Genomic DNA, 23,906 nt, shown 5'->3' on the forward strand with positions numbered 1-23,906 from the left:
AGCGCAACGCTAAGCGGTATGAAGAGGCCAACATGAGGAGGCCTAGACCACATTGGTTACTTCGACTCAATGCCTGGGGTACTCTCAAATGCCGCGGCGCCGTTAGTACTGCAATCGCACTAGGCATTGATCTCGCTGTCGATAAGTATGAATCCCTCGACGACGATGGTGCAACTCATGCTGGAATTGTCAGCGACCGCCTTATCCATCGGGTTAGCGACGTCACTGCCATTGCATTCACTGCCCTAGTCGTCGTTAAACTTCTTGTATCTACATGGATAGCTCATGCTATATGGGCCTGTATTCGCCGTCTTTATCCGACGCAAACCTCTTTTGTGACCAAGTCCGAAAATGTCTAGTCGGAATAGAACAAAGACGCTGCCTTTATGATGAAGTGGACGTTGCCATTTTGGCTGAAGCCCCTGTTTAAGACACCAAGAAACTTGTCAGAGAGGTTGCACCCCTGGTATATCGCCACCGCCTGGTGCTGTCAAGCGCGTTGCAGTATGTAATTCGACGACTCCCAGCGCACATATAAACCCAACCGCTTTCGGCAGCGTCGACAAACTTCGGCAGATACGAGCTGACTTGGGGACACCAGTAAAACAAAAACTGCTACTGGTATAGACAAGTCGACTTTACAGCCGGAGTAACGATGAGAAAAGAGAGTAAATATCTGTCCAACCTAATTGCGAAGGACCGGACACCTGTCGAACAGGTACCTAGGTAGTCCGAGAATGGAACGTCAGTCAATCGATATTGAAAGCGAACTTCCCTTGATGCGTGTATATGTCAGAGCAAAACGACCGGTGAGCTAAAGTTATAAAGTAATGGATGTTAATACATCTTGTGCGGTAATTACCACGCGAAACTTTTTATGCGAGTCACCTGGAATGTTTTAGGACAATATCCTGTAACATTGTCTACCTTATGCTCTCATGTCTGTCAAGCAATTTTGGTCATCATTCAATTATACCCAACATTCAGTCTACAAACCAGAATCTATTTTATCATCATCAATATTATACCCCGGACTACTTTTATAAACACACTTCTAGTTTCAGTATCCAAGGTGAAGCAAAATCGGCAGCAGGGTTCGGTATCACTAGTGTCAGAGGTGGGGTAAGATCGGAAGTAGGGATTAGCATCGGGACGCTTTCCGAGAACTGGCTTTGCAGACGGACAGAAAGGCATTGGGACATTTTACATCTAACTCTACTCGCGATGTCGGAAACCACGGCTTTGTGTGCTTTGAACCCCGATTTTCGGGTCTTCCGAACTATGCGATATGTCATGGATGCCGATGTATAATGTGGGACACTGTCTTCCCCGTGTCCCGTCGACATAACCCCGCCATCTAAATACACGAAAGCGCTGGTTCGGGCTATAAATGGACGGCTTCCAGATGCTCATCCAGAAGAGTGCGTTACCACATCAGATCTTGCTCATATCTCCGTCCTCATTGTGCCCAACAGCTATCTCCCAGTCCATTCACTTTACACCCAGCTTACAAATGTCACCAGTAAAGGACTTTGACATAGCAATTGTTGGCGGTGGAATTGCGGGGCTGACTTTGGCGATTGCTCTCAATTCTCGGTCGATTCCAGTCACTCTCTATGAGCAGGCGGCCTCATTTGGAGAGATTGGAGCAGGTGTCTCCTTCAGCCCTAATGCTGTCCAGGCTATGAAAGTTTGCCATCAGGGCATTTACGAAGCATTTGAAACAGTCTGTACTAGAAATTTATGGCCGTCCAAGGAGAAAGTTTGGTTCGATTATGTGGATGCATACAGCGATGTAACGTCCGACGGTGTTCTTGCAACAGCGTTCACAATTTCGAATAGTCTTGGCCAGAACGGCCTCCACCGCGCTCATTTTTTGGACGAGGCGGTCAAACTCTTTCCCAAGCAACTTGTGAGGTTTGGTAAAAGACTTCAAAACATCACTGAAGATGGCAACGGCAGACTCGTGATGCATTTCGACGATGGGACTGTAGCGGAGACTGACGCTATCATTGGCTGTGATGGGATCAAGTCCCGGGTGCGCCAGGCCATAGTTGGCCCTGGTCATCCATCCGCTCGGCCCGTTTATACACACAAATATGCGTACCGCGGGCTCATTCCGATGGAGGATGCGTGTGCCGCTGTTGGTGAAGAGCGAGCTCAGAATGCTTGCATGTATGTAAGTTCTCTGCTCAACCCCGCGATTATGGATTGGGCTAATGCTTCTAGATGGGGCATGACAAACATATCCTAACTTTCCCGGTGAACCATGGAAAGACTCTTAATTTGGTTGCGTTCAGAACGACCTCGGAAGACTGGCCTGACGCTCAGAGATTAACCAGATCAGGCGAACTGGACGAGCTTCTGCACGAATTCGAGGATTATGGGCCCGCAGTCATCAAGTTATTAAAGTTGCTCGACCCGAAACTCAACGTGGTAAGTAACTCGTTCTCAATTCACATCTCATTGCTAAACAGTGGCAGTGGGCGATATTTGACCTCGGATATCCCGCTCCAACCTTTTATAAAGGCCGCATTTGCATCTCAGGCGATGCTGCGCACGCTACGTCTCCTCACCATGGCGCTGGGGCGGGTTTCTGCATTGAAGATAGTGCTATGTTGGCGGAGCTGCTCGCAGACGAGCAAGTCAAGTCACGGCATGAATTGGAGGCCGTGTTTGCTACATATGATGCGGAGAGACGATCAAGAGCGCAGTGGCTGGTAGAGAGCAGTCGGTGGATTGGAGACTGCTACGAATTACGTGCAGAAGGGATTGGAAACGACTTCACTAAGATTGAGGCCGAAATCAAGAAAAGGAATGGGATTATTGCCGATATCAATATAGAAGAGATGTGTGCGAGGGCCAAGGACGAGTTGCGGAAGAGGTTATCAGGCTCTTGTGAGAGGTAAAATATTGTAAATTTGAACGGCGCAGTTACACCTACGCGTTGAATAGAACCGTGGATATTCTTTGGAACCACTTCAGAGACCTGACCTTCTGGTGCTCGTTTCTAACCATACAAATGTGTAGCAACTTGGCGCGGGTGTACCCTTAAGGCTAGCCCAAGTAGCAAAGAGTCACTGTAACCATGCTGTTATATACTAGCTGCGCATCAATAGATGTGAGCCGGTGAATGGTTACTTAAATTAAGTGGAAAGCACAAGGGAGAGAGTCACTGCCTTTGAGGTATGTTATAGTCAGTCTACCCTTGAGGATAAGCCCCAAAACATCGGGGAATCTCTTCAGTCCGTCTACGAGCTTGTCGGTGTTCCAAATAAAAGTTCGAGCAAGTATTAATAACGCATTACAGGCCACCCACGTATTATAAACAGCCTGTTAGATACTGTAGAAGTTTAATCGCTGATACCGCAACACGGCGCCCTCTTTGTCTCCCCTTGAAACATTCCCAATGCTTTGCAAACTTATGCTCTACTCCACCGATTTTCTGTCGCCAACTGTTCTTTGAGACTTTCATTGCAATAATTCGAGCCATAAGCAGTGAGCTTAAGGGTTCATGCCTGATATTTAAGTCTCAAATGCCCCCTCAATCGTCTCTCTAGTATCCTTCATCGCCACAGCATACGGTACGATTACCACAAAATTGACACTGTATTGGGACCAAGTGTAACGTCCCAGGAGATGAAGTGGCCAACATGAAGATTTACTTATAGAGAGAAAATTGTCATTTTAAAGAACTGCGAGTTCATGATTCTTAGTGGTGGTGGTTAACGTGTATATAATGGCTATTAGGCGATTATGCTTATACAATTACTGCAAAAGCAGTGATATAGGAGAGTGCAGTGCCTGCTTTACTTCTCCATCAGGCACTGCTTGCATACCGTACGTTCCTCTCTTGCCCTAAGTATGATTAACTGCTTGACGGATTATTGTGATTATCTGCCCGACGGGGTATATTAAATAATGTATCCACTATTCTTCTAGCGGGCTGCAGGACCATCCCCCAAGCGTGGATAATAGCAAAGTAAATCTTTCACGAGACTTGCGATACTCCCGTAGGGACAAGAAGCAATCTATCCTATTAATTATTGCCCTAGAACCTCGGGATATGAGACTCCAATAATAACTATTGCTCGTGCTTATGGGGAAACAACTACAAACAGGTAGTTTTGTCTGTCATACTTATTTTGGTGCAGGGCGACAGCCCCTGGGAACGAACTCATTGACGGATAGGGTACTTGACAATGTTTCTCTGTAAGATTTGTAATATTCAAAGTACATAGACCCATTTTGCTGCCTAAGATACACAATACCGTATGTCTAGAATACATAAACTTTCTAAATTCAAGCCTTTTAAATAAGATGGAGCAATACGGAGACGCCATCAGGCTACTATACCTGATGATCATTAGCCAATACGTAGCGGTATTTTGCCTTTCCTTTCTCCATGTCAACAATGGCGCGGTTTGCCTCGCTCATAGGCCACTGCTCAACCCACGGCTTAATGCCCTTGTCAGCAGCGAGCTGGAGCATCGCCCGAATTTCGTGTGGCGAGCCCATGAAACTTCCGGTTAACTTCCGACGTTGTGAAGCTATCGGCCCTGCCCCAACCCTAAAAAGGCCATCGTCCGGCAGGCCGAGCTGGCAGAAGGTGCCATCACGCTTCAGCAGGTTGATGTAGTCGGTTAGTGGCATGCTAGAACTTGACACGGCACATAGAATCAAGTCCAGCGAGCTAGCATACTTCTTCTCCCACCCCTCGTCCTCTGCCGTAGCAATATACTCATCAGCTCCAAGGGCTAGAGCATCTTTGCGCTTATCGGCACGACGAGAGAGTGCCACGACACGGTCAGCGCCCATGGCCTTGGCAAATAGGAGAGCGAAGTGGCCCACACCACCAATCCCAATCACACCAACGTTCATGCCCTTAAGCCTCTGCTCAAGAGGACCCTGGTCATTGCCGCGAGCTCCAAAGTGAGCAAGTGGCGAGAACACGGTAAGGCCAGCACACATCATTGGTGCTGCGTGCTCACTAGCTAGCTGATCAGGGATCTTGAAAGCAAAGGCAGCCGGGCAACGGTGGTAGCGAGCGTAGCCCCCCATACTCTTTCCACCAGCAGGGGTGAGATATTGGGCACCATATGTTAACGTCATATTCGGGCAGTATACCTCATTGCCGGTTGCACAGGCGTCGCAGTCTGAGTGATCCTCGCGGATCTGGGGGGGCTTGCGGCACTGGCAAGAATCATTTTGTGCTCCGACTCCAACTCGATCGCCGACTTTGATGCCTGTCTTTGCTGCTTCTTTGCCTACTCGGACAGTTATGCCAACTAACTCATGGCCGACAACTACGGGATAAGCTGTCTCGCCCTGTATGGAATATCATATTAGCCTTTGAGAAATAAACAAGGAGATATTTTATCCTAGGCTGCTTACCCATCCTGATCGAAGTTTGTGGATATCTGTACCGCAAATTCCGCAATGCGTGATTTGGATATCAATGTCGGTCTCTTCCCAAGCTTTGGGCTCGTAGGTTTGCCAGACCATCTGGCCTTCGGCAGCATTCTTGTCTAACGCAACCCAGCCTTCGAATTTGTTGTCGTTAGACGCCATCGTGTGAAAAGGTGACCTGTTGAGTTTTTAGACTATGGAGAATAAAATATTGGCAATGAGTTTGGTAGTTGATGTGGTGACTGAAAGCTTCGGTGATATTGAAATAACAGTGACTGAAAGTTGTAATTGAAATAAGGGCTAGTGTGTCTAGGCGATCATGATTCTACTTCTTGTGAGTGACAAAGTGATTTTTTATTCCTGGACATGCTGTTGTTCTTATACTGTTCCATCCCTATCATTTTGGGTGACATCACAAATTCTAGACATCTTCTCGATACGGAGTTCCCGGCAACAAACTTCTTGAGTCAATGCGCAGGTCGGCAGAGTATCACTCGCCATGGTGCGAGACTTCTTGAACAGCCGAAAAAGTAAGTCATCGGCGTTAGTAAAAGCTCACTAGCCGTCGGCTTTCGGCCTTGAGTTTTTTTTCTTAGTGACGCCCGCTTGTGATTGGCTACATACATTATGCCATATTTGGCTATCGGACCCCAAAGTCTCAGCGCTTGGGTGGCATAATTCTCCTTCAGGGAACAACATGGAATTTAATTGAGCAATTATGCTCGTCTTATTGATTAACTATCAGTTCTCACTCGGTTTTGTGGCAAGGAGCTAGACTTGAAGATTTATAATTATTCACGGATTGCGAGGCTTGATTTTGGATGAAATACACGATGACGTGCAAATATACATCTTTCATACCAGTGTTTCCATTGCATGAGACAACTTCGCTATGTATAATTCTTTTCACTTTGTACGTAACCAGTATGCCCTACAAACATCAAAGATGTTCGTTTTTCATCAGATTTTCCATATAAGGAAGGATGTCTGTTTTCTCATACTTACACTAGTGTAGGTTAAGTAGTTAACATTTATATCCTTCTACCTCTCGAATCCCATTAGATAGAGCACTTTAGTCTGTGGTCAGTTTGGAGAAAAGAATTCTGTATTTGATATACTTTGAGTGATACACATATAGTGGAATATGAAGCCAATCAATGAGATGCCTGTGAGACATGTATTTTATGGCACACATAGTTACGTTTCTCTGGACATGTGAAATTAATAAGGAAATGGGGATGTCTATTCTCTACTCGCTACCAATATGCTCTCTTAATTAGGTAATTGTACATCAGGAGGTACCTAGTTCCGTGGTGTGGCTGGCACAGGAACATTGAATCCATTTAGGCACATAGAAACCAACGAATACAGCCCAACCAAAAGAATCAGCTCAATGACTTTGTCTTCACCAAGAACTTTAACCCCCTCTGCGTATATGTTATCGGCCAGAGGGCCCCCTTGCACTAGTCCCTTTGTAAACTTGTATACCAACTCCTCTTCTGACTTGAACCCGTGAGGAAGTGCCCCAGTGGCCAGAGCATTGACTTGCTCCTCGGAAAAGTATTGTCGTGCCATCGATGCGTGGGCGTATACTTCGTAATTGGCTTTAAAATGTGATCCAGTCGTAACAATAGCAATTTGTCGTAGATTCTGTGGCAGCTTCTCGTCTCGTCTCATTTCTTTGATGACATTCCAAATTGCAGCTCCCGTAATAGGTGAATGAATCCAGCCATTGAACGGTCCAACAAAGGCTCCCTCTTCATTTTGGGTAACAAAAGAATGTGTAGCATCCAAGTCTACACCAATAGACGCAACAATATCATCAAATAGAGCCCTTTGATCAGCAGTGAGTTGGTTTGGAGGGATAGGCTGTAGACGATGGGGCTGATCCATCTTCTCGGACTGATTGAGCTGTTGATTGGAAGAAGACACAAAGAGTATGCAAATAGCTCAATAGGTTCTTGACCTGAAAGTGATTGTAAAGTAGATGAATGCTAAGATGATCAGGCGAACCATTGATGTAAAGAAAAGATGGCTCTCTTTTGCGGACTAATGCGTGATTATATAGTAATGGTTATTCTCTGTTGGAATATCATTTTTTTCAATTCCCTCATTCCTTTTCTATATACAAGTCTGCCGGTTTGACCCGAGTATCGATCAATATGGAGACCTAGTTCTCTCGGAACCATCATCGTATGCGTTTAGCAGGGCGTATAGAGCTTGCTGGCATTTGCTTAACCGGGACAAAGTTGTCAAGATTGCGCGTCGCGAGACTATTCAGCATGCTCTATCGGTGATAGGACAAAGGACAAATGGAACGAGGTAAAAATCGTAGAAACGTCAGATACCTTAACTGCCGAAGCATCACGGAGGATGAATTCCGCCCTAGATTTTCCACCATCATCAAGGCCGTTTTAGAGACACTGTGCTCTGTGGATAAGTTTGGTTTGCTTTGCACGTTGGCGGCGTTAACGACTCGTATCCAAAAGGGAAATGGAACGCCGACGCTAAGTCAAGCTAAGCCGCAAGAGCGAGCACAGGCGAGAGGCGCGAGAGGCGCGAGAAGTTCCCACAGTCTTAATAAAAGTGGACACGGTTCGCCTTGTTCGTATGCTTCAAGAACACGGAGTGAAGGCTTCAAGGCTCGATATCCCTCAGTTATCATCATTAGCTCTGTTACCCATCATGCATAGATTCTCTAACTACGTAAGAACTCACTGCTCTAAGGCCACTTTGAGGCAATGCCGGCGACCCCGTGATGCACCGACGTGACGTTTGACGAATTGCTCGACACAAATTCTACTTGCCGAGGCGCGAGAGGAGAGAGAATCATCAGCGTTATCGCCAGTTGATTGATATATATATAAGTAGCTCATGATTTCGAAATCATTTTACGAATCTTCTTATCCTTCATCAGTTTCACTTACATGCAACAGAGAGCAGAAGATCTCAATACACATCACAAGTTCTATTATTACTTTTATATCCAACCTTATCCAATTCGTCTCTTATACAACAAACATATCTCTTGATTTTCATTACACCTGAAAACAAAATGTCCAAAGTCTCACACTACAACAGCACCAACCCTGCTACCGGGCTGCTGGTGAAGAGCTTTCAGAGCGCCTCGGATGAAGAGGTCTTCTCGGCGCTGGCAAAGGCTCACGACGCCTACATCAAAATATGGCGCGAGACTCCTGTTGTCAAGCGATGTGAAATCGTGGGCAGAGCTGCTGCCTTGATGCGCGAGCGTAAGCAAGAATTATCCGAGATTGCCGTCATGGAGATGGGTAAGACCATCAGTGCAATGGAGGTGGAAGTGGACATCTCGGCAGATATTTTGGAATACTACGCCAAGAACGGTGAAGAGTTCCTGAAGACTGTGCCTTGTCCTGGTGTACCCGGTGCCGAAGTCATTTCTGAGCCGATCGGCGTCATCCTAGCTATTGAGCCTTGGAACTTCCCCTATTATCAGATTGCTCGTGTGGCCGGCCCTCAGATTGTGGCCGGAAACACCATGCTGGTCAAGCCTGCATCCACCGTGCCCTAGTGTGCCCTAGCCTTTGAGAAGCTAATGATTGATGCTGGGGCACCTGTCGGGGTGTATACGAATCTTCTGTGCTCCGTTTCTCAGATCAACGCCCTGATTGACAACTTTCTCGTACGGGGAGTCACTCTCACCGGTAGTGAGCGAGCCAGTGCTGCAGTAGCAGAACGTGCTAGCCGCAATATGAAAAAGGTCGTGCTAGAGCTCGGTGGCTCAGATCCCCTCATCGTTTTGGAAGATGCAAATCTTGAAGAAGCTATCCAAGTGGCCGCCGCTGGCAGAATGATTTGTATGGGTCAAGCTTGCGCCTCCATTAAGCGCTACATCATCATTGGTAAGGAGCGCGGCGCCGAGTTTCAGGAGGGAATTGTGAAAATTTTCTCAGCTATGCAGCCTGGCGACCCAATGGATCGATCAACTACACTGGGGCCATTGTTTGCAGAGAGTGGCGTCCGTGACATTTTGGCCCAGGTCGAGCAGGCTAGGGCTGCAGGTGCTACAGTTGTCCATGGTGGAAAGCGTGTTGGCCGTCCAGGCTGCTATATGGAGCCTACTCTTATTACGAATATTTCTCCAGAAAACCCCCTCTACCAACAAGAGACTTTGGGCCCGTCGCCTCCCTATACGTGGTAGACACGGAAGAGGAGGCTATTGAAATTGCTAACGCGACCACCTTTGGCCTCGGTTCATCAGTCTATTCCTCCAACATTAAGCACGCTAAAGAGATTGCTGCCAAGATGGAGGCCGGCATGGTTTTTATCAACTCCGCTCTTAATGCTGGTGCGGATGTGCCATTTGGGAGTGTAAAGAATTCTGGATTTGGTAGGGAGCTTGGCGAGTTGGGAATTGGCGAGTTCCTGAACAAGAAGTTGGTCCGGGTTCACCAAAAGTATCTGTAATGTACTTTAGGCATCATAGTTCAAGATAGCTAACGACACACTCCTTTAATGATACCGTACCAGTACGAATATAAATACATATGATGATGATAATATTACGAAATCACGAAGTGACACTCTTGTATCATAGTCACCTGAGTCCCCCCACGTCCCCCTATGAGCTAGGTAAGAGAGTCGAGACGTTTTCTTAGATACGGTCAATCCTCTATTTCACATCCACTCTTGAATTGCGGAGTGCAATCTTTAGTAGAGGGCGCACAAACGCCCGCCGTTGCTAATATTTGCATTGGATTGCTGCTTCTATTAGTGGCATAGCGAAGATATGCATACTGTGTATCCAAGTGGGACAGAAAATCAGCTGATGCCATCTGGAATCTGCCTGTTACTCGACTACAGCATAACCGGGCACCCATATGTATACCCTCAGGGGTTCATTGAGACAAAACAAAGTAAAAGAAGGAAGTGGTGAAGAGAGTCTTAGATACATATACTGTTAGACCGAGAAGGTTTTAGCTTAATAGACCTTGCTCTTGGGATAAAAGAGCCCCCGCGGGATGACGCGTGCTGATACAGTTTCTAACCTAGTTTACCTCCTAATGGGTATCCTAGAGTTAGGACGGATTGAACAAAAAACCCAGGAAAGTCAATGACAGAATATTGGAGGTTATTATGAGAGCTTCGTATCTCCGTGTTTACTGCCACAAAGTATTCACTCAACAGAGATGGCGATTGGTCAGTACCTCAACGTCTACGAACGCATTAGTTTTAGAACTAACTCTCTCAAAGATTTGTAGGTGCATTCCCTCATCTTCATTCAAGCTCTTACACGTCATAGCTCTTGGGCTGAGATATCTCTTTATCACTGTTCTTAGCTCAGTTGTTGTAGTTCACATGCCGGTCAAATGGATGGGAGAAGAACATGACCCACTCGAGTTAACGCTTGGATCCCACCCCTGACTCTTGTTCTTTGCCACACATATCTCCATTATCAGCCTATCATGTCGTTTATTTCGGCTAATTTTAATAGAGCACGAAAGACAGTGATATTTTAATACCTATACTGCAATAATGATTGTATATCCACTTCCCCGCCGTTGCTGAACTTTGGTACACGAACAGCCACACCCATGTGGACATATCTAGACAATATCTCTACCCTCAGTAATACTTGAGAGTCAATAAATCTTCATGGAGCCTGAAATGATTTGCTTTTCTGAAACATTTAGTTTCTTTAGGTAGCTCGATCTCTGCGTGCATAAGAATACTTATATCCAGACTCCACTTTAATAGCACTCCTTAGCTAATTATACTAGACCTTACAAACATTTACTACCACCATCGACTTCGCCCCCGCTAGCTCCCAGAATCATCAGACAGCGCCGGTTCGCCCTCTTGGTGCTGGATATCTCAAGCTCTTTCTTAGACCACCCAGGTAGACTATGGACTCAGGGAGTCAGCCTCCGTCTTCGCAGCCTGTGAAGAGGAGACGCATTACGGTACGTCGCACCGGACCCGGCCGAACCATGACATCTGCCACGCTGCGAAATCTGGATATCGCTGACACTGCATGTGGTCTCTAGAGGGCTTGCGATAGATGCCACCATGGGTCTCTTAAGGTATTCAGCCTGTACATAGACTGCAATCTTGCACGACGCTAAAAGAGATTCGGCGCAGTGTGCACCGGGTCCGACGCCGCAGTCTTGTCAACCTTGCGCTTCATATGGCGCAGAATGCAAATTCGATCGACCATTCAAGCGCCGAGGGGTGAGTTGTGTGCCCAAATAACCCAATGGAACTGGTGAGCATTTTCACTGACTACGAAGCGTATCATAGCCACCTGCTCGCTCTAGGACTGACAAGGTTACCAGCCAACTGCAGCGGCAATCGCCCACATACAGCTTGGTAATGGGAACGGGCTCGCCATGGGAATATTCTCATGTTGCTGATACCTCGGTAATAGAATACCTGGCAGATCAATATCACCAGATTGTCTATCCCATGTAGGCTGACTTCTTTGAACTCCTTCCGGTTTCTGCCATTGATAAGTCTGCTAGCCTTCTATATTTCCACTGGCCGAGCTTCTACGCAGATATTGTAGCCAGGCGATACTTGTCCGATCGATCATTCCATACTTTAACTATGGCGGTTTGCGCAACTGCCGCCACCCGACTATCCGGAGAGTTACCCCCACGCATTGCATCGGTTATAAAGGTCAAGAATAATTCGTCGTTGTCAGGCATGTTTTACACCGCCTGCATTAATTCTCTTCCGGTCCTGCATACGGACGAGGTTGAGTTCAACTTTATGCGCGCCGAAGCACTGCTGGGCATGTTATGTCTTGAATATAACAATATCCGAGGCTGCCATGCTCACCTTCATAGATATTTGGCCATGTGTGCTGAGATAGGCTTCAATGATGAGAGTAAATGGCCGCCTGGCCTCACTGCCATTGAAGTTGAGGAGCGGCGTCGGCTGGTAAGTAAAACACTCGATCAGCTTCGATATGCTTCGCTTGACAGCAGAAGGTATAGTGACCTAACTCGAGATGATAGTTTTGGCAACAATACCACTTTGACGTCTACCTTGCCACAATATTCGGTTCCAGCATCCGCCAGCGCGGCCAGACACAATGCCAGGTCTTATATCCGGCTGAGGTGTATGACGATAGCGATATTGGGGAGACCGACGTCCATCTCCGAGGGGACGATCACGTGTCTTTCATTCGGGGATGGAACTTTGTAACGGATCTGTACCGCATCTTGGAACATTTCGTTCAGAAAGAACATCCACAGTCCTCACAACAAACCCGAAGAGGTAGTCTGATGGACAAATTGCTCTCCAGTAATACAAATCCAGATACTTCGAACGTTGCCAATATCTTGGCTGTCTCGCAGGAAATGTATGATTCGTTACCTATCGAGCTTAGGGAAGCTCGCCCTTTGACGGGTCAAATACATCAAGACAGGTACGGCTTTCAAGGTACGTACCATGATCTACCTCTTCTATCATGTTTACCATCCTGATTTCGGTCATTCGCAGCAATCAACGCCACGATCACATTAACCACCCTGAAAATGGTCCTTGCCAGGACTGAAGACCGCAGCGTTAATCAGCTGTGCACCATGGCTGGGGGCTTTCTTGATGAGCTTCTAACAATTCCAACGGCGTATATACGCTCGACGTCCACGGCTATGGTAGGGTCTAAATACTTTGTAGCATGAAACTATTCATTCCTTTGACAGTACTACAGTTCTAGAGAAACGACGCTGACTGTGCTTCTAGATTCATCACCTTGCAGGTGTAGGACACATTCTAGGCTATGTTATTACTGCACCTTCATCACAGTGGACGTTTATTCAAGTACGATCCGCTCTCTTAGCTATGGCCGATCTCATAAGCAGCCTTGAAACAGCAATTAAATCGTCGTCCGGTATTGCATTAAAGTTAAGGAATCATGTCGCGCGCATTGACACGTACATGACCGAGGCCGTGAAGAACAGCAGGCGAAATCAAGTCATACATAGCGCCATTCCTTCAACCGATCCACGTCTGCTCTTTGCGCAAAACGATTCCCTGTCAGAACAAGAGACTTTGTTACAGGTGCGACATATCATGCTTGTCATGTATGTCTGCTAACGATCTGAGTGATATAGGAACGAGAATTCCCCCTAGATCCCCCGGATGCTAGACAGGACAATGCTTTCACAAGCGATTCTGACATTGGACTCAACAGAACACAAAATGCGGTATTTAATGACCCCATTTTTGAAGGGTTCAACTTTCAGCTCCCTGACGAACTATCACTTGAGTGGCCTTTTTATGCTAGCCAAGGCGACCCTTTCGCCTTCCCGGGACATAATACGAGACAGGGACCAAGCTAACTACTGGTTATTGTTCGACAATTACATGGGAGCAATTTGATTACTCTAACGTTACACTCTTTCTCCCTTTTGGATCATCAAAGAATCTATGTTTACGCGATTGGTTATGCCATAACCTATCAATTTCACGAGCTATACTATAGTTGAGCAAAGTTGTAATCTAGCATTAGTGCCCCTATTTACTACTCAAATTCTTTTTGTATGCTTCTGTTTCCTCCACCCTAGTATCAACGCTATTGGAGATAACCCAGCCACTTTGGCTGCAGAGATATCATGGTGTCCAACATTTCTGCAGCAGCTTGCGCGTTATCGACAACAGGGTCAACAAGCAGGGCCTGCAGGGCGACATTCTTTGATCGAGTCAGGATGGCCTCCGTGGTCATCTCATTCACAGCAACCTGAAGCTTAAGCAGATTACCAAATGCTTTAGGGTATGGCTCGAGCCTCACGCCGTGGACACCGTTTTTATCTACAGTAGCAGGGACCTCGACACACTGATCGCGAGGCAGGCAGTCGATGAAGCCGTCGTTAGGGATATTGACCGACATCTCATAATGACCGTCGTCGGCGATGATTCCCTCGATAATGTTCACAACTCGCCAGTATTCGTCGACAGGCGTTCCCGCGGCCACGCGGCCCATAGCGTCGTCGCGATTGGCGGCCATCTCAGACTTGTAACTATTGTAAAACTCCATGATGCCACGGTGATCAACGGCACTCTGGGCCCACGGAATGTACTCTCCAAAGTGGCTATCTGTGGTGATAGGCAAGACGTCAAAACGCTTCAAGATCTCTTGAAAAAGCTTGCGCTCTCCAATATATCCGAAAACAGCTGGGGCCTTGGTGAAATATTCGGGAGCTTTTGCCCGGATGTCAGGATAGGCATCCTTGCCCGAATCCTTGTATTTCGCTTCAACCAAGACGCTGAAGTGGTTAAAGCCGCCAGCTTTGAGCTCCAGATTCTCCGCAGATGTGTTTAGCATGATGGGAAGGTGCTCAATAAGAGAGAAGACCTCGTGGCAGATTCCGGTACATTTAAGCCTGGGGTACTTGGCGTTAATGGCATGCATAATGCGCACCATCGGATTGCTCAGGTTGATGACATGTGCATCCGGGCAGATTCTATTAATCTTGTCGCATATTTCGAGAATCGGCGGTATAATTCGGAGTGCGTGAAACAAACCGCCTGGTCCGCCATTCTCTCCATAAACTTGCTTGAACCCGTATTGCATGGGGATTTTCCAATCTTGTTCCCACAGGGCGTGGCGGTCGCCAACCTCAATTGAGATAACGCAAAAATCACATCCCTTGAGCGCGTCATCTAAATCAGCGTATGCTTCGACGCTGTAGTTGAGCTTCTGTTGTTGGATATATTCGTTGGCGATCCCAGTCACAAACTCAAGAGATTCAGCGTTGATGTCATTCAGAACGATGGTGCTGCCTTCGAGTGGCTTGGATTTCAACACGTCGCCCACCGCACCCAAACCAAACATAGCGCTCCCTGCCCCGATAAGCACAATACGAGGCGCCATCTTGAAGTAAAGATCAGAAAGAATGTGGATTTGTGACAAGAGAAAGCCTATATGGACAATTTGTAATGATATAGGGGACTATGAACCCAGAAAGATATAGAACAGTCGTGATGTAGATCAATTGGCCAAGAGACAAAGAAAAGCACGATATTTATATACAGGCGGTCTTATACTAGGCTCTGCGATAGAGATTACCTCGTTGGAGAGTAGGCTAGGATATCTCGTGCACTCCGCGGCTCCGACTTTTTCCTGGAAAAAAAAATACTTGTTTCAAATGACATGTAGAGAGTTCGTAGGTCAGCTGTATGGTTGATAATTTTTTAACCGAATTGGGAATTTGGAACGTGTTTCATTACATACCTTTTCAAGGCCATAGTGAGTACGAGCATGCGTTTACAGCTTCCTCCACAAAATATATTTCTAAGGGACGCATAATTATCGCACTGTAGGTACTATGGATAAACTGCTAAACTCAAGCTTGTTAAATTGGTTAAAATCATTTAGACTATAAATGACTGTTAAATTCAATTAGTGTCTTAGGTAGTGGTGTAAGAGTGATTTAGCTCACCTATGCATGGATTAGACACCAATATTTAGCAGTTTATCAAGGTGACCCGAGAGAAATGCTGAGTAGCGCTTGAAGTATGGCTGACCCTCGAAGTCGGCCTCCCCTGTAGAACTAGCTCGGAGTCTAGGACGGTAAATACAAGTCCTCAGGGAGGCTCGACTGATCTGGCGAGATCAAACTGCGAGGCAGTCCTTCCAGGCTCCATGATAGTGGTAGCTATGGTGGTCAACAACGAGTAAAAATAAGCGAACATGCAATGAAATCAGCCAACATCACCATCGTTTTTAGTTAAAGATTTCTCACGAGCGCAGTATTCAAAACTTGGATTGAACTGCAATGGACAATTAGAATCGCGTCACAGCACTTGTTCAGCTATTGAACTATATATTCTTCAAAGTGTCACAGTGGCCTGCAAATCTCACTGCCGTCTTTACAGCTCTAACAAATAAACGGCTAGCACAGGCCACCTCGTACCAAAGAGTGACTGTAATGATAGCCACCATGTTGCTCATCATGGATATTCGGCATGGAGTTAGCTGCAGGCCTGGCAATGGTAATGCATGGGGTTCCAAAACATGAATCGCGAACTGTCCATTTCCCAAATAGATAACGTTTCTTTACTACCAAAGCTTTCATAAGGTTTGTCGCATGCACAAGACTGTTCATCTACTCCGTGGCAGCAAAAAAAGGCAACCTTGGACCTCTATTCAATGCAAAGCTGCCCGGGTCCAATCTCAGTTGGCTCGTTGTATGGTGTGTAAATAGTGCCATAGGCAATACTGCAACACCCATCACGAATCAGTCCGACTTGGCTAGACGGAGTTGGACCAACAACTCTCCCATGGTCGGTGGTTTGGTTAGTACCTGAATGCAAAGTTACATACCTAGGTATTTGCGTATCCACTTGCAACAATGCTTACGTCAAATTGTGGCATCCCGCTCACGGCAGCAGTACGAGTATGTGAAGAAGTCATAAGAAAGGGTAATGTAGAAGTTTATATCTCTATGATACTAGGACTAGCGGTGAGCGATGCCGATGCCGCTGGGGTGACCAAAGTACTACCAGCACAGTCGCGTTCGGGCGCTGTCGCAAAATGTATTAACCCAGGTTCCATGTATATCTGGCCCTGAAATCGTACCATATGAATCGTGCATCTGCAGGTTGAGCTTGTCATCTGCACGTTCAACTAGTTCATGGGTGTTGCGGGCCCAAATCCACAGATAATCCTAGGAATCGGGCTTAAAGCTATCCCTTTACGTTGCACAAAGAGCAGACGAAGGAGACCTTCCTTCAGCTTTCTCTCAGAGCCTTTGTTTCGATCAATTTACCAAGGGGCAAAGGTTTGCATCATATTCAGGAATGAGATGTCTACTAGAAGAGGGTGCCTGTCATTTATGTTGATTGGATATCACTTTAGTTTTATTAGTTGGATTACACAGGGTTTATGAATACATACCCTGTATACCCTGAAGGCCTATTGTCGAGATCATAAAGATTGGGCTGCAATATTATTCTCTTGTAAAAAATGCCCATGAGTATATATCTTGCTTAGGTTATAACACTAGTACTCCACTCTTATCCTCGCACTTTGTCTCTGTTAGTTGAATTTGAACTCTTCAAAAAGAGTGCGACCCTCATACGCTCCCTTTCCTCCAGACCCCTTTATCGTAGCTTTGGCTGTTCCCTCTGTTCGAACATAGTTGTCCGTCTCAATCAAAACAAGTCCTGTAGTCACATTAACCAACATTTCTTTTCCCTTTCCCAAATCGAACTTTATATCCAAGCCTTCCATAATGCCCGTCTTTGCTTTAGGAGGGTATTCGCTGTTTTTTCCCCACGGTCGCACCACTACAGCATTTTTAGTGCAGCTGCCCTGTAACAGTTCTCCATTCTGGCTTACATAGCCGGAGAAATATTCCCTCCCTGCTTTATCAATCGCATCGAACCAAACCACTGAGTAAGGCCCCAACCGTGCATGGCCCCAATACCATGATGAGGTGACTGAAACAAAAGGCGCGTCACCCCAATTCTTGTCGTGGTAGCCAATTCCGTCGGCAAACTGCACGGGAGTTCCCTGAATTCTCAGGTCGACGACTGCGTCAGCATCAGGTTGCGCGTTTGCCCAGAAGACGTTTGGAAATAGCTCTTCTCCAGAACCAGAGTGGCCAAGGCCACACGACACATGTGGCGGCGCCCTCGAACGAAGCGTGACGGTACCGTAAGATCCGATGGCTGGGGCGTCGACCTTCAAAACGTATGTTGGGTTGGGGCCATCGAGGCTGGTACCATAGAATGAGAAGCCGGAGCCGCTCCACTCGCCAGAAATACCACTTTCGTCGGTTTTGATGACCACGTCCCCGGTCACCGGAGCGGTTAACGAAAAGAGGCTACCATTGGCGAAGGAGCCAGAGATGCCGACTGAGAAGGGACCACCGCCGTTGTAGCCAAAAGGAAATCCATCGGGGCCAGTATTGTAGAATACAACAGTTACAGACTCATTTGTTGTAGCAGACACAGCATCAAAATACCACCTTTTCATGGAGTGTAAGTATAAACTCAGTCGCATAGCAGAAACAGAGGCTCACCAGTCGTATGATGTCTCATTCGCACCCGGCCACAGTTTCGAGCCATCAAAGTCTCCTGCGCGGACCTCTGATTCTGCCTTAACGGGGTTGTTGATAAGTTGGTTCGGTAATGTCAGCGTAATGGCGTGAATAGAGGGAAGAAGCCCAAGGGCTATCACGGCCAAGGATTGCAACATGATGACTATGAAATGTGATGTCTAAGTTAATGTTCATCATGTCTTCAAGAGCACGGGAGATAAGGCCTTTTATGTTATTCCAAGCCCACAATTCCGCTGCATCTGCAGCGACTTGGAGACTGTTCCGACATCAACTGAGTAGGAAGAGTATAGAGCGGCAAACTTCTAAGCATAGACAACATGTCACTGGTAGCGATATACGGAGTTTGCATCTCCCTAGTATTATAATAGCTGACAAGGGCTAACTGACATTTTTTCTATATGCAGTATAGTGCTGGAACAATGGTTTGACCCCTGTCTACTACTTTAGAGGAAACAGAAGAGTCCTTCCGTCCAGGTCTCCAATACGAGTATAGATAAAATAAAATATGCTGGCATTGCTCGGCATTAATTCGAACCCGAACCTCGTATGAGTAGAATAGCCTATCTGACATTTTTTCCATTTTTGGCTAGAGCCAACATCCACCTCTGGATGACGGGTATATATATTAACGCGAACCCCTGAAAACTATTGCCTCCCATCTAGGCGACACCTTGTCTCCTTCTTGATGGGACTTCACTAGCTCGAATTATGTGCATCTACATGTACGTTTTAGTGCTGTTGGCTCAAATCATAAAGCGCGCGGTTCTCGACAACTTGCTGGAATAGATGCTCTACTGTAGAGGCTGTTCTCTGACAAAATGCCAGATCTGTCATTGAAACCCCTTCATCATCTATATCCTGGTAACTAAAAATGCTTTTGATGTTCAATAGAGTATGCTTGTTAAGTCTGGAGGTTTGTTACCGCACAATGCCATTCACCTACGGTCCTACACGGTTGATGCGCCAACCACTCTACTGTTTGAGAGTTTTAGCTTTTAAAGTCTGTGATGGCGCCTTCAGTCCCTGAAAGAGCACTGCGGCCTCAACAAAGTGGCATATACATGAACTATAGCTTCTACGTTCTAAACCTGGCACCATGAGAACCATCGCGGTTTTGGGCGCCGGATTGAGTACGGTGCCAGTAATCCGGTAGGCCATGGTTCAGGTTGTCTCGAAGTCTAAAGACTATAGGCTTCTCGTTGTGGCGCCGAACACTCATTATCACTTTGCTCTGGCCATGCCACGCGCCATCGTCCCTGGTCAACTCAGCGACGATAAAAATTCCAATGGATCTGGAGCCCCAATTCAGTCAGTACCCAACCAACAAGTTTGAGTTCATACTCGGCGCCGCCAGCTCGCTAGATGCGAACAGCAACAGCTTTACCGTCACGTTAAACAAAGGTGGTCAAAAGGCCGTCAAGTACGACCACCTCATCATCGCCACAGGTTCGTATGCTAAGGATGGAATGCCGTGGAAGTTGGGCGCCAGTGCTGGTACCACCTTGGATAGCTTGCACTGTCTGCAGGACAAGATCAGAAAGGCATAAACGATGGTCGTAGCAGGTGGCGGCCTGACGGGAACAAAGACGGCTGGCGAGCTTGGGTTCGAATATGCCAGTCAGGGCAAGAAGGAGGTTATCTTCATCTACAACGACGCACTGCCACTGCCTTCTGATGTGCTGGAGAACGTGCGTAAGCAAGCTGTCACTGAGCTCACGAACCTGGGCGTCAAGATGATGCCGAAGACAAATGTTACTGACGTCACAACTAAGTGTGCGAATACGATCATCAAGATGCGTGGCAGCGGTGGAATGATATCATCCGTTATGGTGCAACCCTACATTCTGACCCTTGGACTGTCGCCCAACATAGCCTTTGTACCGGCTAGTATGCGCAACGCAGGCGGTTACCTCAAGCAGACGACGACGCTACAGGTAGAGGGCCACTCAAATATCTTTGCCGTAGGTGATGCAGGCAGCCTAGAACCCAACAGAGCGACGCACACAGAGAGCTGGGCGACTCACTTAATCAAGAACTTCCCAACGATTCTGGCGGGAGGCCAGATGCCTTGCCTGAGTACGCTGTGAGCTCGAAGAAGTTTTACGGAATCACGCTGGGTCGCAACCGCGCGACAGGCTAGATGGATAACTTTAAACTGTTTAGCTTACTAGTGTGGTACTCAAAAGGATGGTTCCTGTTTACAAACATTGCTCCGGCCATGTCCATGGGGAAAAGGATGATGAGCATTAGCTTTGAGAAATAAGGTAACGGGCGGTTGATATCCCTTCAACTTTGTATCTACATATATAGTTTCAGGTGCCGAGACGAGCATGGTCTAGTTGTTGGTTGCGCAATAGGCGGGCTATGTATCATCAATAAAGAGTAAACAGACCGCTCGCTCACAGCTGAGAGAGATGAACTACCCTTGGATCCTACTCACATACTTGTGTCTTTTATAAGTGGAACCCCGTCGCAATGACACAAGGGCAATATTGGGGCTTCTAAGGTGGATAGCTGAGATAGGGCAAGGGAACATTTGCTTGTCTTACTGTTTGGCTGCTAGATGCCGTGTAAAAAGATCCAGCAAGATACTACATAGAGCATATTGCTATCATTCATCTATTTGCTTATACTTAAGACAAAGCTCGCTGTTGAAGGGGGCCAATGTGATAATGAAGTCTTAGGCGCGATCTCAGCCTCAACTGAAGAGGTGCCCTTCACAGGCCCTTGCGGTCCAATCTGGTCATCTAGGCTAGCCTGTAGTCTGTTACCTAATATTAGTCTGTATTTATTGTCCCTAGACCCTGATTAAGAACAGTTGTCGACGTCAGCTAGGATTTGCCTCATTCCTGGTAGCCTGGCAGACAACTCCCTTTGTTCTTGACCAGACACTTATATGCCTCCCGTCATATCTCATAGAACAGAAGGTCCCTTAACTGCACTAATCGCATATTATCCGCATTTTTTGTTGCTATTCCTTGAGTCACCTTGGTATTTCTGGTTACGACCGTCATGTAACATCGAAAGTAACTACCTTACTCAACTACTGCACACGTAGTCTATGATATACGGTAAATGCGTAGAAGCCGAATCCAGAGGCGGAGAAAGCGGGTCAACAAAGTCCGCCGTCGCTCGGTGTCAGCAAACAGTCCGCGGCTAGTTTACCATGTCTCCTTTTAACCCTTGCTTGCCCTGCCAGACAACTGCTGATGTTGGTGTTTTAGTGCCATATCCGCCACGTCCACCTTCTTGGTAGGCTCTGTTAACAAAACCCTCTTCAATCTGCCTAACTGACATCTTTTCCTCTTTTTAACTTGCAAACGTTTCGTAATGAGGGTTTATGAGCGCACTGATCGCCAATTTCGGAACCAACTAGTGATACGAGATCATGTCGCCACCTAGAGGTGCATTAAGTCTCCAAGTGGGGCCAGCTTCACACGGGTTAGCCCATGATGCCTCTACTTCCCAGAACGAGAGATTGCAGAAGAGATTGCGGAACCGCTTTGATCAGCGAGCACGACGTGAGTATGACAGTGGGTGCTTTAAAGACATTAATGCCGACTTGATGATAGGAGCCCGCCTAAAGGAAGTAGACTTGGCAAGCCAGACTCCTTCTAAAAGAAAGTTACCTTTATTTGAGATTGATCGATGGAGGCTGGACGAGGTAGGCTCTCGTCAAGGCACCTTCGTTTCTCCATTAGCCACAACTCGGCGACGTGGCAACCACGATGAGACGAGTGTAACTACGAGCTACACGAAAGTTATCATTTGTCAAATAGCGGACAAGTCACCCCTGGTAAATGTGGAGTTTTACGGCCAGCGATTGGAATCTATATCCTCACTTTTGGCAACGAAACCTCCATCACGGCAGATAATATCTCCTCTCTCGGACCATTTACTTCATCTCGTCAACTATAACGCCTTCCGAGGGTTTCTCAGGAACAAAATTCTTCTCTCACAGGTCACAGAGCACTACTTCAAGCAATCATCGAGTGATGTCGTGAAAGCAAACATCATGGAACCATTTTCAGCCAAGACCGTCATTATCCCGACTGTTTCCGATATGCCCATTTGCCTGTGTCCTACCGAATTGCAGAGAAGACTTCCCCATAGGACCTATATTGACTTCCTTCCTTTTCCAAGGATAAGGGATAACCTCATTCTGAATGAGCATCGTTTCAATCACTGGGAACTCATCCTTGATTTAATTGGCTATCCTGTGAGCCGGATGTTATATCCTTCAAAGGAAACAATGGGTCCTCTTAAAAGTCATGGTCAACTGGTTCGAAGCGATATGTTTGACGAGAATTTAACGGCAACTAGAAAATGCCTGATATTATGGGGTGATCCAGATAGACCACAGAGTTGGGAAGCTACTCCAGGTTTCATGGAGAAATGGGGCTGGGCCACTGAAGGTTACCCTGAAATATTACAATATAGTAATCAATGGAGGATATCAAGGGGTGAAGAGCCAATGTTATACACTGAATCTATATATAAACCATAGGAAAGAGTAATAATGTTTTGATGAGAATGCAGTATATCATCAATACTCAATCTTTCATTACGGGCTATTATTATGGAAAAGTTAAACCCACTTTTGTTTGGAATGCTCAACATGTCATTTTGTTGCTTCAAGATATGCTGATTAAGAACCCGGAAGTTTAGACTTTTCCTGAGAAATGTAAGAAGGAGGTCATGTGTATATAGAGGGGTTGGCAGCATAGGAGATATGCTGGGGTGGACGCGAATAAATTAGATTCACAAAGCCTAACCGGAGCAACAGGACTATAGGAACTACCGGCCCGACGAAGTATAGCCTACTGGGTTGGCAACGTACAATACCTACCAGCCATTTATCAAAAACGTAGAATTGAGACGGATCAATGGGAGAAATTAATAGCAGAAAAAAAAAACCCTGAGTTTCTGCATCTCAAAATGCTAAGTATCGACCTGATAACCTAAAAAGGCACGGAGTTCTTGGAGTTCTGAGTGAAACAGGATTCTCTACACATGGAGTGAGGTAAATTCCCTGCATGGCTAATTGTTATCTTTTTATGGGATGTCTTGGACATATATTATTTTGAGCCATAAGAGTTCTCTCCGGGGCCACGATACTAAGATAAAACAAAGGTCCAGCCAGCTGCAGGGACATCACCCAAGACTGCAGCTATGGCCTCTACGACTATGATCGAGTTTTGTCGACTGCTCGCGATTTAATCCATAGGAAGTTTATGAAATATAGCTCGACGGGGCATTCCAATAAGCAAACGATCCAATAATCGCTTACATCGAGTGCAACAAGTATCATAATCATGTCAAGAAGGGTTGCTTTGATTGGGCAGGCCCATAAATTACTTTCCATATCTCTCATCATAACAAAAGCCTTCTTCTGATGTAGCTTTATCTCCTTTGAACATTAACCGGTACCGCCGTTAATCTGCT

The 23,906-nt window shown here is 46.5% G+C and overlaps 10 protein-coding genes across 10 annotated transcripts; 6 read left to right on the top strand and 4 right to left on the bottom strand.

Moving 5' to 3' along the window:
- Positions 1 to 32: 32 nt before the first annotated feature.
- On the top strand, positions 33 to 359 carry M431DRAFT_3372 (hypothetical protein; the record flags this gene model as incomplete). The annotated part of the gene is made up of 1 exon (XM_024914395.1): positions 33 to 359. One exon carries the CDS (start codon positions 33 to 35, stop codon positions 357 to 359), a length of 327 nt encoding a protein of 108 aa, XP_024778080.1.
- A 1,087-nt stretch (positions 360 to 1,446) lies between these two features.
- On the top strand, positions 1,447 to 2,974 carry M431DRAFT_505911 (hypothetical protein). The gene is made up of 3 exons (XM_024918716.1): positions 1,447 to 2,179; positions 2,230 to 2,436; positions 2,484 to 2,974. The coding sequence occupies exons 1-3, from the start codon at positions 1,514 to 1,516 to the stop codon at positions 2,907 to 2,909; spliced, it is 1,299 nt and encodes a 432-aa protein (XP_024778081.1). The 5' UTR covers positions 1,447 to 1,513; the 3' UTR covers positions 2,910 to 2,974.
- A 1,376-nt stretch (positions 2,975 to 4,350) lies between these two features.
- M431DRAFT_3374 (hypothetical protein) lies at positions 4,351 to 5,571 on the bottom strand (the record flags this gene model as incomplete). Its single annotated transcript, XM_024914397.1, has 2 exons — positions 4,351 to 5,328; positions 5,395 to 5,571. The coding sequence occupies 2 exons, from the start codon at positions 5,569 to 5,571 to the stop codon at positions 4,351 to 4,353; spliced, it is 1,155 nt and encodes a 384-aa protein (XP_024778082.1).
- Positions 5,572 to 6,711: 1,140 nt separating this feature from the next.
- Positions 6,712 to 7,302, bottom strand: M431DRAFT_3375 (hypothetical protein; the record flags this gene model as incomplete). The annotated part of the gene is made up of 1 exon (XM_024914399.1): positions 6,712 to 7,302. One exon carries the CDS (start codon positions 7,300 to 7,302, stop codon positions 6,712 to 6,714), a length of 591 nt encoding a protein of 196 aa, XP_024778083.1.
- Positions 7,303 to 8,464: 1,162 nt separating this feature from the next.
- On the top strand, positions 8,465 to 9,882 carry M431DRAFT_549132 (hypothetical protein; the record flags this gene model as incomplete). Its single annotated transcript, XM_024921280.1, has 3 exons — positions 8,465 to 8,950; positions 8,981 to 9,485; positions 9,557 to 9,882. 3 exons carry the CDS (start codon positions 8,465 to 8,467, stop codon positions 9,853 to 9,855), a joined length of 1,290 nt encoding a protein of 429 aa, XP_024778084.1. The 3' UTR covers positions 9,856 to 9,882.
- Positions 9,883 to 11,232: 1,350 nt separating this feature from the next.
- On the top strand, positions 11,233 to 13,920 carry M431DRAFT_110853 (hypothetical protein). Its single transcript, XM_024911774.1, has 9 exons — positions 11,233 to 11,351; positions 11,436 to 11,471; positions 11,530 to 11,619; positions 11,689 to 11,855; positions 11,910 to 12,330; positions 12,408 to 12,834; positions 12,895 to 13,049; positions 13,138 to 13,455; positions 13,509 to 13,920. The coding sequence occupies exons 1-9, from the start codon at positions 11,295 to 11,297 to the stop codon at positions 13,734 to 13,736; spliced, it is 1,899 nt and encodes a 632-aa protein (XP_024778085.1). The 5' UTR covers positions 11,233 to 11,294; the 3' UTR covers positions 13,737 to 13,920.
- On the bottom strand, positions 13,826 to 15,421 carry M431DRAFT_505915 (glycoside hydrolase family 4 protein). The gene has a single exon (XM_024918717.1). The coding sequence runs from the start codon at positions 15,266 to 15,268 to the stop codon at positions 13,970 to 13,972; it is 1,299 nt and encodes a 432-aa protein (XP_024778086.1). The 5' UTR covers positions 15,269 to 15,421; the 3' UTR covers positions 13,826 to 13,969.
- Positions 15,422 to 17,365: 1,944 nt separating this feature from the next.
- M431DRAFT_549144 (hypothetical protein) lies at positions 17,366 to 18,598 on the bottom strand (the record flags this gene model as incomplete). Its single annotated transcript, XM_024921281.1, has 2 exons — positions 17,366 to 18,368; positions 18,423 to 18,598. The coding sequence occupies 2 exons, from the start codon at positions 18,596 to 18,598 to the stop codon at positions 17,435 to 17,437; spliced, it is 1,110 nt and encodes a 369-aa protein (XP_024778087.1). The 3' UTR covers positions 17,366 to 17,434.
- Positions 18,599 to 19,617: 1,019 nt separating this feature from the next.
- Positions 19,618 to 20,724, top strand: M431DRAFT_492631 (hypothetical protein; the record flags this gene model as incomplete). The annotated part of the gene is made up of 4 exons (XM_024917021.1): positions 19,618 to 19,713; positions 19,760 to 19,979; positions 20,022 to 20,544; positions 20,625 to 20,724. The coding sequence occupies 4 exons, from the start codon at positions 19,618 to 19,620 to the stop codon at positions 20,722 to 20,724; spliced, it is 939 nt and encodes a 312-aa protein (XP_024778088.1).
- A 1,623-nt stretch (positions 20,725 to 22,347) lies between these two features.
- On the top strand, positions 22,348 to 22,932 carry M431DRAFT_48260 (hypothetical protein; the record flags this gene model as incomplete). The annotated part of the gene is made up of 1 exon (XM_024916050.1): positions 22,348 to 22,932. A coding segment is annotated over one exon (585 nt), but the record flags the coding sequence as incomplete, so codon positions are not given.
- Between the last annotated feature and the right edge of the window lie 974 nt (positions 22,933 to 23,906).

Source organism: Trichoderma harzianum (genome assembly GCF_003025095.1).
Source record: "Trichoderma harzianum CBS 226.95 unplaced genomic scaffold M431scaffold_3, whole genome shotgun sequence".
NCBI classification, from domain to species: domain Eukaryota; kingdom Fungi; phylum Ascomycota; class Sordariomycetes; order Hypocreales; family Hypocreaceae; genus Trichoderma; species Trichoderma harzianum.

What these genes read in the sequence shown, in the direction of transcription:
- M431DRAFT_110853 (XM_024911774.1), top strand. Translation starts at nt 11,295, where the DNA reads ATGGACTCAGGGAGTCAGCCTCCGTCTTCGCAGCCTGTGAAGAGGAGA. An exon ending in TGAAGAGGAGACGCATTACG is followed by an intron (nt 11,352 to 11,435) that starts GTACGTCGCACC and finishes TGTGGTCTCTAG; the next exon opens with AGGGCTTGCGATAGATGCCA. An exon ending in AGACAGGTACGGCTTTCAAG is followed by an intron (nt 12,835 to 12,894) that starts GTACGTACCATG and finishes GGTCATTCGCAG; the next exon opens with CAATCAACGCCACGATCACA.
- M431DRAFT_505915 (XM_024918717.1), bottom strand. Translation starts at nt 15,268, where the DNA reads ATGGCGCCTCGTATTGTGCTTATCGGGGCAGGGAGCGCTATGTTTGGT.
- M431DRAFT_505911 (XM_024918716.1), top strand. Translation starts at nt 1,514, where the DNA reads ATGTCACCAGTAAAGGACTTTGACATAGCAATTGTTGGCGGTGGAATT. An exon ending in CTCAGAATGCTTGCATGTAT is followed by an intron (nt 2,180 to 2,229) that starts GTAAGTTCTCTG and finishes TAATGCTTCTAG; the next exon opens with ATGGGGCATGACAAACATAT. An exon ending in TCGACCCGAAACTCAACGTG is followed by an intron (nt 2,437 to 2,483) that starts GTAAGTAACTCG and finishes AAACAGTGGCAG; the next exon opens with TGGGCGATATTTGACCTCGG.